Below are 19,328 nucleotides of genomic sequence, written 5' to 3'. Positions count from 1 at the left end.
GTTTTGTTTCTTCAAGGATGTTGAATCAACTGAAGCTGGTCCAAGGGTTCTTGCCATCGAACAGTACAGAGCAGCTGTATATTTCTGTCCTCATGAACATCACTCAGTGTATGTTGGAGTCTGACCAAGGCAAGTCCACTTCTCAGTGTCACTGTAGACCAGGGGTGGGCAACCTGTTCCAGAAAGAGCCATGAGGGTGCAGGTTTGGTGCTGTAGACGGACATACGGAGCCCTAATCGAATGAACAAAGCTTTGTGCATGACATGGTTCTATCTCTGAAGCACTGAACCCAGACTAAGTACTAAAGATGAAAGTAATGACGTGGCTGCTCTATGAATACTTTCTCTGTAAACACTGTATATGCTTATTTGCTACTGGTTTAATTAGCATTTTTTCTGCTATTTCAGAAAACATGAGTCTGTGCGCAGGTTTTCAAGTGCATCAGGAGAAAATGTGCACCCAATGTTTACAAAGGTGAGGACTAACGGGATGTTACATATTTCTGAAAACTTCAATAAGTTCATTTCTTCACTGTATATTTCAGTTTGTGGCACATTAATCACCTTTACACGCTTCAAAACTAAACTAAAATTAGAGGTGAATACAACTATGAGTAATTGATTGCTGTTGCCATCACCAAATACAAATACTAAGCCAGTGTGATGAAGTCCAGCAGGAGTTGCTGTGCAATACCAATCAATGGGCTTCACTCGCCCCTGACAGCCAAAGGATAGCCACTCAGGTCAGATCCTGGGTTTTAGCCAACTGGTCAGAGTATCCGCCTCCCATGTTGGAGATTGTGAGTTTGTGTCCCGAGGGGAGCAAATGGGAGGTGTCTGGGAGCATGTGCTGGTGCCACACATCATCCATGACATCACCCACGACCACTGTATAGAAGCATTTTGGGTCTTGGATGGCCATCTCATGTAAATAACCATCTATCTGCTGCAGCCAGGTGAAATGTGGCAGTCCCCATTCTGATGACCGAGTCCAGGGCAATCCAATGGGCATCCACTGATTCCGCAAAAATTACAAATGGGGAATTGGGCAGATCTCAGTGGGTAGATAGTGGGTAGACTTTTGCTCAGTTTTTAAAAATGGTTGGCGTACTGAGGGATTGGCAGTTGTGGCAGACTTGTTTCTTCTCCAGGTCAGATGGTGTCAAATGTCACCCATGAATGCTAAAGAATTTGGTATATCTAGAAAATTCTGATTACTCCGTGTAAAGTTGTTGAACAAGGCTTATTTTGTTCAGACGCTCTCTGGAAGACACCAGGTTTAGCTTTGGCCTCTATGTCACTTAAAAAAATGCCACACACATAATGTTAGATGGAGTTGAGTTGTGATGCAATTTTTTCTCCCTACCCATCAGAAAAGCTCTTCTTAATGACTGCAGCTGTCTGACTTGATGCCACGGGTGTCAACCGTCAGAAATGTCTGCAGCAGTGACATCAGTACTCATACTTTTCAGGTTAAGTCATCAGGCAAGCCACAACAAAGAACTCTTTTTTGTGAAGTCGTCCAGCCTCATTAAGGCATTTTGTTACTTTTAATTCCACCTCATTACAGTTCTGCAGAGCAAAGGTTGCAACCTGTTTTACTTTTGTCATCTTCATTTAAAATACTGTAAGTCCAAACTGCTGACTGCCCATCTACAATGAGGTCAGTTACAGTAAGCAATGCAATGCAAGGCAGGATCCAAACCGAAATCCCAATACTGGCATAGTACTTCATCTCATCATCATCTCATCTTCAACCGCTTATCCGGGTTCGGGTCACGGGGGGGGGGCAGCTCCAGTAGGGGACTCCAGACATCCCTTTCCTGGGCCACATTAACCACCTCTGACTGGGGGATCCCGAGACATTCCCAGGCCAGTGTGGAGATATAATCTCTCCAGCTAGTCCTGGGTCTTCCCCAGGGTCTCCTCCCAGATGGACGTGCCTGGAACATCTCCCTAGGGAGGCACCCAGGGACCATCCTTACCAGATGCCCAAACCACCTCAGCTGGCTCCTTTCAGCGCGAAGGAGCAGCAATTCTACTCCAAACTCCCCACGGATGACCTAGCTTCTCACCCTATGGCTAATGGAGACACCAGCCACCCTCCCGAGGAAGCCCATTTCGACCACTTGTACCCGCAATCTAGTTCTTTTGGTCATGACCCAACCCTCATGACCATAGGTGAGAGTAGGAATGAAGACTTACCAGTAGATCGAGAGCTTCACCTTTTGGCTCAGCTTCCTTTTCATCATAACAGTATGGTAGAGCAAATGCAATACCGCCCCTGCTGCACCAATTCTCCAGCCAATCTCACGTTCCATTGTCCCCTCACTCGTGAACAAGACCCCGAGGTACTTGAACTCATTCACTTAACAATTAATAGTATAATAATTAATAGATAATAGTACTTCCCTAATAAAAAATATTCATTCCTTCATTCATTTTCTGCCACTTATCTGGGTCTGGGTCATCATGGCAGTTCATCTCACACTTTCCTATCCTCAACTAAGTCCTCTTACTCTTTCTGGGGGATCCAGAGGTGTTTTCAAGTCATCTGGGAAATATAATTCCCCGCGTGTGTCCTGGGTCTTCCCAGGGCCCTCCTCCCATTTGGACATGCCTGGAAGACCTCACCAGATGCCCTCAACCACCTCAGCTAACTCCTATTGATGCAAAGAAGCAGCAGCTCTAAGACACTTGCCAGAGTAATCTCATTTCTGCTGCTTGTATCAGTAACCTTGCACTTTCAGTCTTTACTCAGTTCATGCCCATAAGTGAGGTAATAAAAATAATGAAATAATTAGTTATTTTATTTTATGTCATCTTTCCTGCCAGTCATACCCGACCTACAAAGTGTACAATTTATCAAAGCCACGTGTCTTGCGGCTTTTCTTGGAGTATGTAAGAATCTTGTCTTGTTCCACAGATCACACACACTGTGACAATTGTGAGCTCCATTTTCTTAAATGTAATTCATAAATAAATGAATTCTGAAAAACCTGGGCTTGTTTCTCCCTCTTTCAGATGGTCCTATTCCTGAACACACTTTGGAGACTTGTGAAACATCAAACAGTCTCAAGTGTACCCATTCCATCTCTGGAGGCCTTCGCTGATCTCGACTCTGTAGCAGAACAGTTGCTGACAGGGCAGGCAAACCATACCACCTGGAACAAGTACGTTGTAGTTCCACTTGCATTCATAGCAGCCCCTGGAAGAAATGACAGTCCACATTAAATAGCACGGCCGAAGTGTCACATACTATCCCTGCCCTGTTAGATCACTGTACATACATACATTTATTAGAATGAGTTTAAACAGTGTACAAATCTGTACAAAAAGCAGACATCAATACATAAAAAAGGTCAGGGTTATTTTTCAAATGTTGATCTAATTTATATTTTTAGCTTTCTTTTGGCCAGCAGTGTGTTTTACCTGATCTAACAATACATGCTACTCTGAATCTGTTTTTACCCATGATTCAATAAAAATGATATGCAAAGTTAAAGTAGGTTCCTTCGGCTGCTTCCGTGTTTGCACTCGGGGTCGCCACAGCAAATCCGAGGTGGATCTGCATGTTGAATTGGCATACGTTTTACGCCAGATGCCCTTCTTGATGCAACTCCACATTACATGGAGAAATGTGGTAGGGGTGGGATTTGAACTGTGAACCTTCCGCACTGAAACCAAATGCATTAACCACTTATCCACCATGTCTGCAAAAATGATATTCAAAGTAATAATAATAAAAACCATGAGAAATTATTAATTTTCACAATGGGTGGGTAACACTATAAGATTAAATGAAACTGTCTAAAAATTGGCATTAATAAGTGACAAATAGCATTTTCACCCATTTTTGTGACAGTCCAGGTCCCCCAATTGGTGAAAAAAAAATGCAATAACCCTGGTTGGACCCTGAATAGTTTTTGAGCAGTGTAGAACTAAATGGAAGTGACCCTTGAAAGTGTTTACTGTCGTTGCTGTTGTAGATTAGATTAGATGGAACTTTATTAATCTTTTAGGAAGACTTCCTCAGGGAAATTGAGCTTCCAGCAGCATTGTGTAGCAGCACACAGGGTAAAAAGTATCAAAAGTGGGGAAAAACAAACACTTTAAAAATATAAATACACAAATATAAACCCCAGCAATACTGCTCACTACTGTGGTTTACTGGTTACTACTTTTCCTCTCCTTCCCGTCCTCTGTCTTCTTGTTACTCCTCCTCTTCCTGAGTGAGGAGTTGTACAGTCTGATGGCCTGAGGGACAAAGGAGTTTTTCAGTCTGTTGGTCCTGCACTTGGGAAGGAGCAGTATGTGGCTGAAGAGGCTCCTCTGGTTGCTGATGATGGTGTGCAGAGCGTGACTGGCATCTTCCATAATGTCCAGCAGTTTGTCCAGTGTTCTCTTCTCTGCCACCATCACCAGAGAGATACCAAGAGGCAGACTATTCCAGAGACAAATTGTTCTCTTAGAAAAGAAAAATTTCCTAGTATTAATCAATCATTCAATCAATCAATCAAAAAAAAGGACAGGCCCAAGGATAGCTCCATGGGGTATGCCACAAGTTACAGTGGTCCATTTGGATTTAGAAGTATTAACAGATACACACGATCTGCGATTATTTAAAAACTTTGCATCAGTTTGCAATTTTATCTCCAATACCTTAAAAATTAAGCCCATATGTAATTTTGCCATGATGTACTGTATCAAAAGCTTTACAATAATCTAAATAAACAGCATCACATTTCTACATTTGATTTATTTCTTCATAAAGGCTGTTGTCTGATTATCTGTATGATTTCACTTCCACATATGTTTTATTACAGGCTTGAAAAGATGCTGAAAGCCGTTCTGTCACTCCTCAAAGGGGCAGAGCTATGGGATGATGTCAAATCTGTGGCAACACACTTTGAAAAAGTCATAAGGCCTGTGGTCAACAGTATGCAAGCAGAGAACGGTAAGATGAATAGCAAGGATTCATAGTTTTATTGAATCTTTTAGCTTCCACAAAGAGTGATAATCACCTCTGTGTATCGAGATAAATGGATAGTTTTGTCTTCATTCTGTACTTAGTAATAAAGGGAACTCTGATAGTGTTCAACCTGGGCTCCATTTTTTGCATTTATCTTTTCATTCAGGGCATAAACTATTTGAACAGGTACAGTATTTATGTAGAACACAAACACCACCTCAGGCTAATCGGCTACATAGTGTAATTGTACAGGGCAAAACATTCACAGTAAACAAGTCAAAGTGTCATTACAAGTATCTGGTAGGATGGAAAACGGCAGCTTGTCACTTCAGGGGAGAGTTACTGCCCCAGTTGAAGGAGTTTAAGTATCTTGGGCTCTTTGTGCATGAGAAGGATTGTGATTGCGTCTGATGATTTGAGGACGTTGTATGGGGCTGCCATGGTGAAGAAAGAGTTGAGCCAGAATTTGAGACTTTTGATTTATGCTTCTGTCCTCACCTATGATCATGAACTTTGGGTAATGACCAAAAGAATAAGGTCATGAATACAAGCTGCAGAAATGAGATTCCTCTGTCAGGTATCTGGGCTTACACTCCTGGACAGCGTGAGAAGCCTGACTATCTGGGAGGGATGCAGAGTAGAGCCACTGCTTCTTCGTACTGAAAGGAGCCAGATGAGGTGGTTTGGGTATCTGACCAGGATGCCTGCTGGTTGTCTACCTAGGGACGTCTTCCACGCACGTCCAACTAGGAGGAGGCCCCTGGGAAGACCCAGGACACACTGGAGGGATTATATTTCCCAGCTGGTTTAGGAATGCCCTGGGATCCCCCAGGAAGTGTTACAGGACTTGGCCGAGGATAGGGAAGTGTGGAATAAGCTGCTTGGTTGACCGTGACTTTGGCTTGGACCCAGAAAAGCATCAGAAAATTAATATACTGTATGTAGGATGGAGAGCATCCTCACAGTGTGCGTTTACTTCACAAAATGTAGGCAAATTTTTTAAGATGATCCATTATACAGTTTGCTGCTTGCCTTAGCCTCCTGTCCTTTTGGTGATGCTGCTTTACACTGAGTCATTACAAGTCTATTGTAGATGGGAGGAAGGGGGAGTCCTTCCTGCTGTAAGTGGAAAACCAAGCACTGATCTCTATATATTACTGGATCGCTCAATGGCCAATATTTTTGAAGCAAACCGGTCGCCATATTTCCACTCCAATGTTCCCCTCCTGAACACGCTTTTCTATTGATCTTTAATGAGGTGCACGCAACTTTATTATTCAGATCGCCAGATCAAAGGCTGTGGACGAACATTTCACCTGTGAGCATGATTGAAATGGGAAGCAAATGAACAATAATTTGAAGAGTTCCAGCATATAGGCAAAGATAATAATAATAATAATAATAATAATAATTGGAGCTTTAGGCGTTGTTGCTACGAGCTTTATTACTTATATTAGGCTGAAGCTCATAGAGCTGTGTGTAATAAATGTCATTGCAGGGAAAACTAACTCTCCTGTAGCTAGTTAAGTGGTGTTTTATTCTTTTAGTGCAACTATTTAAAAAAAAAAAATCCAGTATTTCTGTGTTAACATGACTTTTGTTATCCATCCACTTTTGTTCATGATATGGTACCAATACACAGTGGTGGGCACACTGCCGATAATCCGATAATTATTGAAGATAATGTTTTCATTATTGGATTATCTTTTTAGATAACTTTAAAAACCATTATCGGACTAATTACACTATGTAACACAATTTTTGTTCCTGGCTTCTAAGTGTTATATTTCAACTGCTTATGTCTAAAGTCTATGGAAAAATGACTACATTCAGCACAAACTTTGATTTTATTTTTTTTTTATGTTCTAGAAAGTTCTAAAAGTTTCTTGAAATTTCTAGATAATTCTGGAAACTTCTAGAAAATTCTGGACAGTTCTAACAGTTAAAGAATATTCTAGAAGACTACTCAGTAGTAGTGAAGGCGAATCGAGAATATTCTTGAAAACAGACAAATTTCAAAATATCATTGTCCTGATCACAGAAGCAAAGTTTCTGTGGAATAACAGCTATTTTCTATTTATTTAAGGCATAACAGGTTAGGAAAACACACTGTGTACCCAGGAACAAAACAAAAATAAAAATTTGTTACATAGTGTTATCGTCCGATGAATTGATAACTTTTAGACCGATAACGTAGTAAACCAAGCTGAACAGCAGCAAACATTTTTAAAATTTAAAATCAGTTGAGACCTACCTGTTGAAAGTTTCCTAAGAAATGTATATTTTATCCTCTGCAAACAGAAGTGAGCTAGTTTGCCTCTGCAGGCAAAAAAGAACTAGTCACAAAAAAAAAAAAAAAAAAAAAATCATTTTCTTTAACACCATACTGATCAGCTGGCAATATCACCCAAGTCATCCAGAGGCATACATTTTCAAATTATGGTTCAAATTTTAACCAAACTAATTTTGGACAAGTTATTTAAAATTACTGTCATGCATGAAGTTTTATAAAGTGAAAACATCAGATATATGTTTTAGTTTTAAAGTAATGTGCTAATTTTTAAGGTTTTGTGAGCACATGCTGTGCCCAGCAGTGCATTATGGGTAATCTCAGTACGTTCACGACAGGACAAATGCATTTCAGACACTCTGTTCAGGCTCCACAGACCGCAACATTAAACTCTAGTGCCAAAAACTCTCGTGAATATATTCTCTGGGTTTATAGACATTATTGTATTTGTGTTTGTTAAATTCCACACATCTTAAATGTAGCAGACACGGATTATCTGGAATTTTGTTTTGGCAAGTTTTTAAGGCCTCTACTGCCATCTACTGGCCAGTAGTGTTCATGGCAGTATTCGCCAAAAGTACTAAGCGTCTGGGCACCAGTAGATGGCAGTGTTCTATTTATTTGGACCCCGGTTATATCAGATGGTTGTTAAATCAACTTTTTGGCTTTGCAAATGGCTTTTTTTTTTTTTTTTTTTACAAATTAAGTTTAAAAACAAAACAACAACAACAGCAAAAAAACATTACAAGACAGCTCTGTGGTGTTTGCACATGCACAGTGCAAGCAGTTGGACGCTTGTAGCTGTTCAGGAGCAGGATACAGAATAATATCAAACAGGTTTGATTTTCATTCGACTATACAATTGGCAATCAGGAGGTGGTTGTGAGATGTTAAAAGCAGCTTGTTACGCCATGTACACTACATAATGCAGGACGCGCGATCAACCTGAAACTCGGTCCAAAGATTTCTCACACGAATGAAAAATCATCTGAAAAAGGGCCAAAACTCACACAGTGTAAAGCCAACATTTATGTGTCAACACAATATTGAGTGCACGTTTTACAACATCATCAAACGTGTGCAGATCATAAAACGTGCGCACGGCACTAATAAAATGAGCGCACATTCTCTCCACATGTAAAACATTTTGCGATGACACTTCCGGGGCTCCATAAAAGCACATTTATCTGTAAACACCAACACACGACACATTAACGTGTTGCTTTACATAATGAATGACTGAACCAATCAGTGTTTAGCAGAGGCACTTTTACCCAGAATCTGTCTGTGCGATCTGTCTGTTTGTTAAAAAAACCTCAGAATTAGTGCATTATTCAACATTAAAATATATATGTTATATTTTAACTTTGCACAAATGACAGAATTGACATTAATGGAGTTATTCTATCATAAGTCAGGATGCCATTATTTTTCAAGACCTCCGCCTGACCGGAGCTAAGTGCTAACTAGTTATTTGGGTCTTTTGTTGATTTTTATGCTTCCAAAAGCAATTGTGGTGTTTAAACTCAAATTCAGCTTGTTAGCAGTTGCAAATGTACCAGAGACAATACTGGAAGTTATCGGTTATCTGTAACTTATATATATATATATATATATATATATATATATATATATATATATATATATATATATATATATATATATATATATATATATATATATATATGTACTAGCTGGGGTACCAGGCGTTGCCCAGGTTAACCTGTTTAAGATATAATCTACAAAATATTCCAAACTTTATATTTTGTCATAATTGTAGATATCTTATACGTATATACGAGGTCTCTTAGATAATAAACCGACCCTTTTATTTTTTTTTTAACTATATGGATTTGAATGACATGCGATTACACCAATCATGCTTGAACCCTCGTGCGCATGCGTGAGTTTTTTCACGCGTGTCGGTGACGTCATTTCCCTGTGGGCAGGCCTTGAGTGAGATGTGGTCCCGCCCTCTCGGCTGAATTCCTTTGTTTCACACGCTGCTCGAGACGGCGCGCGTTGCTTTATCAAAATTTTTTCTGGACCTGTGAGGAATATCCGAGTGGACACTATTCGAGAAATTAAGCTGGTTTTCTGTGAAAAGTTTAACGGCTGATGAGAGATTATGGGGTGTTTCTGTTGGTGTAAGGACTTCCCACGGAGCGGGACGTCCTGCAGCGCTTCCAGGCGCTGTCGTCGGCCTGTTTCGAGCTGAAAACATCCTAATTTAAGGCTTAATTCACCCAGGACATCGTGAGAGAACAGAGAAGATTCAGAAGAGGCCGGCATGAGGAATTTATGCGGACATTCCACTGTTTAAGGACATTTTTTAATGAAAGACGTACGCGCAAATTCGCCGAGTCGTTTCCGTGACGACTCGGCAAATCTGTGTGCCCCGCGACAGGAAAAACACCTCCGTGTTGAAAACCATTTATAGAATTCAGGCGGCTTTTAATGGCTTTCAACAAGTGAGTAACTGAGAAATTGTTTAACAGCTTGGGCATGTTCCAACTTGCCCGTTAAGATTTCCAACGGAGGTGTTTTTCCTGCCGCGACCCCCCGCGGTCGGGTCCAGCCCGACATGCGACTCTGCACGCACGTTCTTTCATTACAAAATGACCGTTAACAATGGAATGTCCGAATAAACTCCTCATGCCGACTTCTTCTGAAAGTTCTCTGTTCTCTGACGACTTACTGCGTCAACAGAGCCTGAAATGTGGAAGTTTTCAACTTGAAACGGCGAGACGCTGCCGCCTCGAAGCGCAGATCGCCGTCAGGCGCCGTGGATCGTCCTTAAAGCGACACTACCAGACCAAAATCTCTCATCAGCCGTTAAAATTTTTACCGAAAACCAGCTGAATTTATTGAATGGTGTCCACTCAGTTGTGCCTTACAGTTTTGAAAAAAATTTTATCAAACAAAGCAACAGTCTCTGAGCCATTCCTAAACAATGAAAAAAATCGACGAGCGGGTGGACGACTCCTCACTCAAAGACTGCCCACAGGCGAATGACGTAACCGACAGGCGTGAAAAAACTCTCGCATGCCCACGAGGGTTCAAGCATGTCTGATGTAATCACACGTGATTCAAATCCATATGGTTTTTGAAAAAAATAATAAGGTCGGATACTTTTCTAATAGACCTCGTATGTAGTCCGAATAGGCAAAGGTTTGAACTAAAAACCCAAAATAGGTGGAATCCCCAAACCAAGAGAAAAAACTGAATTTTGCTGCATGCAAGAAACAACAATGAAGTTCTTCAGACTTTATATTGCAGATCAAGTATGCGCATAATCATTAATCAGAATTGATGTTATGACCTTTATAATTGTTGATACATTGCAAATCTAGTTTATAAGAATGCTACAAAAATAAAATGGCTTTTAAGCAAATGTTAATTTTGGATTTGAGATGTTGAATATATATTTAAATGTAGCTTTTACTGACCAATAGTTCTGAAGAGCCTCTTGGTAGATAATATTCCTTGTTCTTCTGTCAGGAAAGTGGATATATGAGGTCTATTAGAAAAGTATCCGACCTTATTATTTTTTTCAAAAACCATATGGATTTGATTCATATCCACTCACATCAGAAACTGTTAGAGACAAGCAGCTGGAAACCATTCGAGAAATTTATCTGGCTTTCGGTGAAAATTTTACGGGCTTCACAGAGAATAAGGAGTGTTACTACAGCTTTAAGGACACCCCACAATGGCGCACGGCGCGCTGCACTCCGAGCCACCATTGAGAGGCAGAAAACACCACATTTCTAAACGGATGGCTGTGTGGACCTGGGACCATCGTGAGCAATTTCTCTGGTTATCACAAGAGCTGGACATCAGCCATTTTCCGGCAGATTTCACTTTTAACAAGAGATTTTGTCATGGAAAGCTGCGCGGAGGCTTCGCGCGTCAGGACCGATTTGCTGATGGAGCGAGACAAAGGAACACCTCCGTTTCGGAGTGCCAGGGGACAAGTTGGGACATGCCCAGCTCTCCATAATTTCTCTTATACTCACTGGGCTGGTAAGCATTGAAAGCCGAGATAGGCATGTCCCAACTTGTCCCCTGGCACTCCGAAACGGAGGTGTTCCTTTGTCTCGCTCGATCAGCGAATCGGTACTGATGCGTGAAGCCTCCGCGCGGCTTTCCATGACAAAATCTCTTGTTAAAAGTGAAATCTGCCGGAAAGTGGCTGATGTCCAGCTCTTGTGATAACCAGAGAAATTGCACACGACGCTCCCGGCTCCACACAGCGATCCTTTTAGAAATGATGTGGTGTTTTCTGCCTCTCGATGGCGGCTCGGAGCGCGGCGTGCCGTGCGCCATTGTGGGGCGTCCTTAAAGCTGTAGTAACACTCCTTATTCTCTGTGAAGCCCGTAAACTTTTCACCGAAAGCCAGATAAAATTTTTGAATGGTTTCCAGCTGCTTGTCTCTAACAGTTTCTGAAAAAATTCTGATGGAAAAAAAGCCCAAATCATTCCGCCATTTCCTGACAATGAAAATCCGACGAGGGGGCTGGACCACTCCTCCCACAAGGCGTGCTCACAGGCGATTGACGCAACCGACAGGCGTGGAAAAACTCATGCATGCGCACGAAGTTTCAAGCTTGGCTGACGTAAAAACATATGAATCAAATCCATATAGTTTTTGAAAAAAATAATAAGGTCGGATACTTTTCTAATAGACCTCGTACAGCTGATTGGGGTTACCAACTCTGGAGCATCTGGCTAACTAACTGTGGAAGATCACAGGTTCTGCCATATTCAGGCCAGCCACATTATCAGCAAAAGTAGTGGTTTCTTTTTGCACACTTTAAATGGTGTAAATGTTGCCTTGCATATTTCTTAAAGTTATGCATTCATTGGTATATTTAGAGAACAAACAATCTTTTCAATTGTAAAGAGGTTTGACCACTAAAAACAATTTGAGCCATGAAACATCAACATACCAAAACTATTAGATCAACCCCAAAGCTAGTGCACTATTATAATAGGACAGCAGGTTGTGAAGAGTTGATAAATAACAAAATTTAATTTATGATATTTACATCATAATGAACAGCCTATATACAATGCACCATTGGAGAACACAGGCTCTGTGCCCGCTTACTGGCTGACTGAAAGGGTGCTGCCCCATCAGCAGTTAGAACTACATCACTTTTTCAAATGATCTGCAGAGTGCCATTGTGATACAGAAAACATGCATTTGCCTGATACATTATGATCAACGCTAGGCAAGTGATACACATCATGTACACTCTACACCTTTATTTTAGAAAATGTGCAAATGTTTAGAAATACATGTACAAACTGCAAGAAAAAACAAAGCTTGATATTTTATCCAGTAAACTTTTAAAGTTTAATTTACAGCCTGTGGTTGAAAGCTCTCTGCTAAGAGTGAAAACCTTCATTCCAAGAAGGAATAGGCTGTATTCTGATAAGTATTATATCATAGTGATTGTGTACAAGTTTTATCAAAATTCATGTGGCTTGACCCCCCCACCCCTTCTCAGCCACCAATGCCTGGCATGGGGAGAACTATCAAAATCCATGTGGATTGACACCCCCCCAGCCAGCAGCAGATAGCCCAGGAGTCTGGGCTCTGTTTATAGCAGTAGGCAGGCTACTGAGCTCCTGCATATATGCATAGGGCCAGCGGCCAGCTATTAAAGCTGAGAGATTTGTGCTGGAGTACAACTGCCACTGAGGTACATATGGTTCAACTGTATGTATCAGATTATTGTTAATATTGTTGTCTTAATATACATTTTTTTGTTTGAAAATAGTACCAGGTTGTAGCCCATGTCATGGTGGTTCAGAATATGTAACTTTGGGGAGTTCACCTTTTGTAGTTTTAGAGCCTATTACGGATAGACAGAAAGACAAAACTGTATGTATCAGATTATTGTTAATATTGTTGTCTTAATATTAATTTTTTTGTTTGAAAATAGTACCAGGTTATAGCCATGTCATGGTGGTTCAGAATATGTAACTTTGGGGAGTTCACCTTTTGTAGTTTTAGAGCCTATTCTGGACAGACATAAAGACAAAAGTAGCCATTTATGTATATAGATATATGTGTGTATATATATATATATATATATATATATATATATATATATATATATATATATATATATATATATATATATATATATATATATAAAAGTGTGCTGATGATTCCACAACACTTGAATAAACTTTGATTAAAGAATGCATTTGTCCCAGTGAGATATGAGTAAGTGAGAATAGAAGGGAAGAAAGTGTCAAAATAATAAACAAAAGAAAGAAAATAAATCAACTAGCTAATCATGATGGATTAGCTAGGCATGGATTAGGAGGGATCAATCTTATATTATCCAAAGAACAAAAATAAGTAAATGAGAGAATCAGCTCAGTTATTACTTGAAATTGTTGATGTTCTAATAAGCTGTATATGTGCATATCTGCATAAGTTGAGAGTGGCAAGATGGCCACCACTTTGATTCAGCGGATTGTACGGAGTGTGCGTGGGCCAATGAGCTATCCAGTAATATATATACAGATCAGTGAGACCAAGACCCTCATTGGCAGTCGACCTGCATTGACTGTATTGCAGAGTAGCACCACCAAATGGACAGGAGGCTAAGGCAAGCAGCAAACTGTATAATAGGTCATCTAAAAAATTTGTTTACATTTAGTGAGGTAAATGTGCAGATTTGCCTCTGTAGGGAGCGTCCATTTCCATGCTACCAGCCATCTAATGACATTTCCACCTATTAAGTGGTGCTAAGAACCGGTTCCGCGTGGTCGATTAGCCCATGACAGTGTTTGCGTTCTAAGTCAATATGGCACAGATTAAAATTGTTGTTTGTCGAAAGTAAAAAGATGACTCCCCCCACTCCCAAAAAAGAACAATTAAAAATAGAGCCCAAATTGACAAAGTTCCTCATTATGTGTTTGACATTTGAGCGAAATGACCCCAGTGTCCCTACTTTTGCCACTGCCCTGGTTGACATATTTGCTTTTCCAACCTTGTGTCTTTTCTTCTCCTCAGTGTTGATTCCAAATCTTCACCTGCCCGTGATGATTCTGATGACACAACTCACACAGTCTGTCAACACCAGCCGTTTCAACGTGTCTGAAGTTTCACGCAATGTGTTGCTTGCCATTGAACTCACAGTGCGGGCTGCTCACCAGGTTGGACTACCAGTGTTTACGCTAGGACATAGACGTTAGCATGACATTAAACAGAGTGCTGTTGCATACACTGTTGTGTTGAGCTGTAAGCACGATTCTTGTTCAAATGTGATAGCTATTGTACCAGTGCCAAACTCGGTCTCAGTAAATATAACATTATTCAAAAATTGACGCATTAATGTTCTTTTAAAATTCTGATGTTTCACATCACTACTTATGATGTTACATCAATCAATCAATTTTATTTATATAGCGCCAAATCACAACAAACAGTTGCCCCAAGGTGCTTTATATTGTAAGGCAAGGCCATACAATAATTACGTAAAAACCCCAACGGTCAAAACGACCCCCTGTGAGCAAGCACTTGGCGACAGTGGGAAGGAAAAACTCCCTTTTAACAGGAAGAAACCTCCAGCAGAACCAGGCTCAGGGAGGGGCAGTCTTCTGCTGGGACTGGTTGGGGCTGAGGGAGAGAACCAGGAAAAAGACATGCTGTGGAAGAGCGCAGAGATCAATCACTAATGATTAAATGCAGAGTGGTGCATACAGAGCAAAAAGAGAAAGAAACACTCAGTGCATCATGGGAACCCCCCAGCAGTCTAAGTCTATAGCAGCATTACTAAGGGATGGTTCAGGGTCACCTGATCCAGCCCTAACTATAAGGGCTGGATCAGGAGGCAGGAGGTCGGGGGTTCGACTGAACTGCCCACTTTAAGCGAGCTGTGAGCTTTTCATCTGCGGTTTTTTGCAGCAGCTATGACTCGTCCTCACCTCTTAAAGCATGGTGACAACAGCACACCTGCACTGAGCTTTACAAAGACATTTTACGCTTTTTTTTCTCCTTTATTTAGAATTCTGAGCTGATCCGCTCCGTATCGTCTCGTTAAAACAGCTGATCCTCCGCCACGCGTCAACAACTAACACTATTTTCCACTCAAATGCACCTAAACTCTCTTTCTGAGGACCACATGATGTGAAAACACAATAAAACTTTCTTACCTGTAAATCTGGTCATGTTTTCTGCATAAATAAATGTTATCCATTCTTTGTGCTCAAACGCCAAAGCAGGGGCGAATCCAGATAGAATGGGGGCGTGGGGCAGGGATGTGCCCCCCAACAACACCCCTAGATTAAAGGTCCAGTTTTGAAGTTGTTTTTTTTACTACAACTACTAATAATACTAATACTAATAATACTTAAAATAATAATAATTTCGACAAGTAAAATGTTTAGAGAGAATTTAAATGTTAGAATGAATTTAATAGTTACATTTATAAACAATGTAGGTTAGAATTTGCAAGTTTTACTGTTACAGTGCTGTCAACAGTTAAATATGAGGTCAAGAAAGAGGTCTTTATTTTACTTTTTATAAAACAAATATTTTCATTGAAGTCAAGAAAGGGTGACTATAAAGTGAGTTTTGGCAAAACAGGTATCACTGTCATGTTGAGGTGGCAGAGGGTTGTTGTTGGCAGCTGGGGAAAGTAACTAAAAAAGTAACTAGTAATCTAACTTAGTTACTTTTGCAATTGAGTAATCAGTAAAGTAACTAAGTTACTTTTTCAAGGAGTAATCAGTAATCAGTAATTGGATTACTTTTTCAAAGTAACTGTGGCAACACTGCTGATGACAACATATTGGATAGTAAAAAACATCCTAATTTAAAGCTCTGTTCACCCAGGACGTCATCAGAGAACAGAGAAGTTTCAGAAGAAGCCGGCATCAGGAGTTTACTCGGACATTCCACTGTTAAAGGAGATTTTGTAATGAAAGAACGTGCGGATGAATTTGCCGAGTCGGATCCGTGACAATGTGGCAAATCCGTCGTGAGAGACCAGAGAAGATTCAGAAGAAGTCGGCATGAGGACTTTATGCGGACATTCCACTGTTTAAGGACATTTTTTAATGAAAGACGTGCGCGCAAATTCGCCGAGTCGTTTCCGTGACGACTCGGCGAATCTGTGTGCGCCGCGACATGAAAAACACCTCCGTGTTGAAAACCATTTGTAAAATTCAGGCGGCTTTTGATGGCTTTCAACAAGTGAGTAACTGAGAAATTGTTTAACAGCTTGGGCATGTTCCAACTTGTCCGTTAAGGTTTCCAACGGAGGTGTTTTTCCTGTGGCGACCCCCCGCGGTCGGGTCCGGCCCGACATGTGACTCTGCCCGCACGTTCTTTCATTACAAAATCTCCTTTAACAGTGGAATGTCTGGATAAACTCCTGATCCCGAATTCTTCTGAAAGTTTTGCAAGTTTTACTGTTACAGTGCTGTCAACAGTTAAATATGAGGTCAAGAAAGAGGTCTTTATTTTACTTTTTATAAAACAAATATTTTCATTGAAGTCAAGAAAGGGTGACTATAAAGTGAGTTTTGGCAAAACAGGTATCACTGTCATGTTGAGGTGGCAGAGGGTTGTTGTTGGCAGCTGGGGAAAGTAACTAAAAAAGTAACTAGTAATCTAACTTAGTTACTTTTGCAATTGAGTAATCAGTAAAGTAACTAAGTTACTTTTTCAAGGAGTAATCAGTAATCAGTAATTGGATTACTTTTTCAAAGTAACTGTGGCAACACTGCTGATGACAACATATTGGATAGTAAAAGAGACATTGGATTTATACAGTTGGTGCACAAATAGGTCATCAGAATGCAAAGCACAAGCACAAATCTTTCCCCCTCTAAATATGTTACTTGAAGGACTCTATCTTGATGACGAATGCAAACACGAGTTGCATGGAGGGCATACAAGTCCATTTGGGTCATGTCTGAGCTCGCATTGCTATTTAAGTGGTAGAAGTGCAAAGCAGGGTACTGTGGGTAAAGGTGTACAGGGGAATTCTTGCCAACCAAGATGTAGAATATGTGATTGAATGACATCAGCTGCACAGGGTCTATACTGGGTTTAACCATGAAAAGTTGCCGACACGTTCTTTTACTAGTATAAGGCATTCTGTGGGATGGCTGTTTGGCATCATCTGGTACCCGGATCACTTGTTTGAGAAAGATGCTAGTGTCAGTTTTGTTTCATTTGTTCCAACTTGGCAGAAACGCTATACGAGGTCTATTAGAAAAGTATCCGACCTTATTATTTTTTTCAAAAACCATATGGATTTGAATCACATGTGATTACATCAGACATGCTTGAACCCTCGTGGGCATGCGAGAGTTTTTTCACGCCTGTCGGTTACGTCATTCGCCTGTGGGCAGTCTTTGAGTGAGGAGTGGCCCACCCTCTCGTCGTTTTTTTCATTGTTTAGGAATGGCTCAGAGACTGCTGCTTTGTTTGATCAAAATTTTTTCAAAACTGTAAGGCACAACTGAGTGGACACCATTCAATAAATTCAGCTGGTTTTTGGTAAAAATTTTAACGGCTGATGAGAGATTTTGGTCTGCGCTTCGAGGCGGCAGCGTCTCGCCGTTTCAAGTTGAAAACTTCCACATTTCAGGTTCTGTTGACCCAGGAAGTCATCAGAGAACAGAGAACTTTCAGAAGAAGTCGGCATGAGGAGATAATTCGGACATTCCATTGTTAACGGACATTTTGTAATGAAAGAACGTGCGGGCAGAGTCGCATGTCAGGCCGGACCCGACCGCGGGGGGTCGCGACAGGAAAAACGCCTCCGTGTTGGAAACCTTAACGGGCAAGTTGGAACATGCCCAAGCTGTTAAACAGTTTCTCAGTTACTCACTTGTTGAAAGCCATCAAAAGCCGCCTGAATTTTACAAATGGTTTTCAACACGGAGGTGTTTTTCCTGTCGCGGCGCACACAGATTCGCCGAGTCGTCACGGAAACGACTCGGCGAATTTGCGCGCACGTCTTTCATTAAAAAATGTCCTTAAACAGTGGAATGTCCGCATAAAGTCCTCATGCCGACTTCTTCTGAATCTTCTCTGGTCTCTCACGACGTCCTGGGTGAATTAAGCCTTAAATTAGGATGTTTTCAGGTCGAAACAGGCCGACGACAGCGCCTGGAAGTGCTGCAGGACGTCCCGCTCTGTGGGAAGTCCTTACACCGACAGAAACACCCCATAATCTCTCATCAGCCGTTAAAGTTTTCACCGAAAACCAGCTTAATTTCTCGAATGGTATCCACTCGGATATTCCTCACAGGTCCAGAAAAAATTTTGATAAAGCAACGCGCGCCGTCTGGAGCAGCGTGTGAAACAAAGGAATTCAGCCGAGAGGGCGGGACCACATCTCACTCAAGGCCTGCCTACAGGGAAATGACGTCACCGACACGCGTGAAAAAACTCACGCATGCGCATGAGGGTTCAAGCATGATTGGTGGAATCACACGTCATTCAAATCCATATAATTAAAAAAAAAATAAGAGGGTCGGTTTATTGTCTAATAGACCTCGTATTCGACCGAGTATACACCAGTGTTGGGTGTAAGGGCACCATACGTGTTATGTAGTTTCGTAAGATGTGATGATACCTGTGTGAGTCTTCTACCCTTTTCATTGTTTCTGTCTGAATGAAAGGTACTGAGAGATTATGATATTTCCCCTGTGCCTCAGCCTTTTGTCTCCCTGGTACTTTCTTCTATTTCCATTCAGGCCTTACTAACTGAACTGGTTTTCTGAGAAGAATGCATATGAAATGATAAATTCTTTCTCTTTGTGTTTCATTTTTACCTCTAGGCGAATGGTACATTGGAGTGCAGTGAAGCTCTCAAACTCTGGGAGCCGGTAAGGGAAGCGGCCGGCTTAAGCCACGCCTCCTTGGACAAGTGGTGCAACAATAGTTGGAATCCTTTGATGGAGTCCTATGAAAGAACTTGTGCAGCTTATGCAAACATGAACATGACCGTGAGTAGATGGGACACTGCTCCAGATGCAAACAAACAAACAAAAATTGAAAGATGACATTAAATTCTAAGA

At 41.0% G+C, this 19,328-nt stretch overlaps 1 protein-coding gene across 1 annotated transcript in view; it reads left to right on the top strand.

The window, feature by feature from the left end:
• abca12 (ATP-binding cassette, sub-family A (ABC1), member 12) overlaps window positions 1–19,328 on the top strand; it is a 325,660-nt gene that overhangs the window by 80,376 nt on the left and 225,956 nt on the right. Inside the window, 7 exon segments of the mRNA XM_034186027.1 lie at window positions 17–129; window positions 408–474; window positions 724–799; window positions 3,024–3,172; window positions 4,826–4,956; window positions 14,302–14,444; window positions 19,089–19,256. Of these exon segments, the coding sequence (XP_034041918.1) occupies window positions 17–129; window positions 408–474; window positions 724–799; window positions 3,024–3,172; window positions 4,826–4,956; window positions 14,302–14,444; window positions 19,089–19,256 (847 nt within the window).

This window comes from Thalassophryne amazonica, chromosome 14 (genome assembly GCF_902500255.1).
Source record: "Thalassophryne amazonica chromosome 14, fThaAma1.1, whole genome shotgun sequence".
NCBI classification, from domain to species: Eukaryota; Metazoa; Chordata; class Actinopteri; order Batrachoidiformes; family Batrachoididae; genus Thalassophryne; species Thalassophryne amazonica.
The sequence above is the reverse complement of the archived record's forward strand: the minus strand, read 5'-3'. Positions and strand labels throughout refer to the sequence as shown.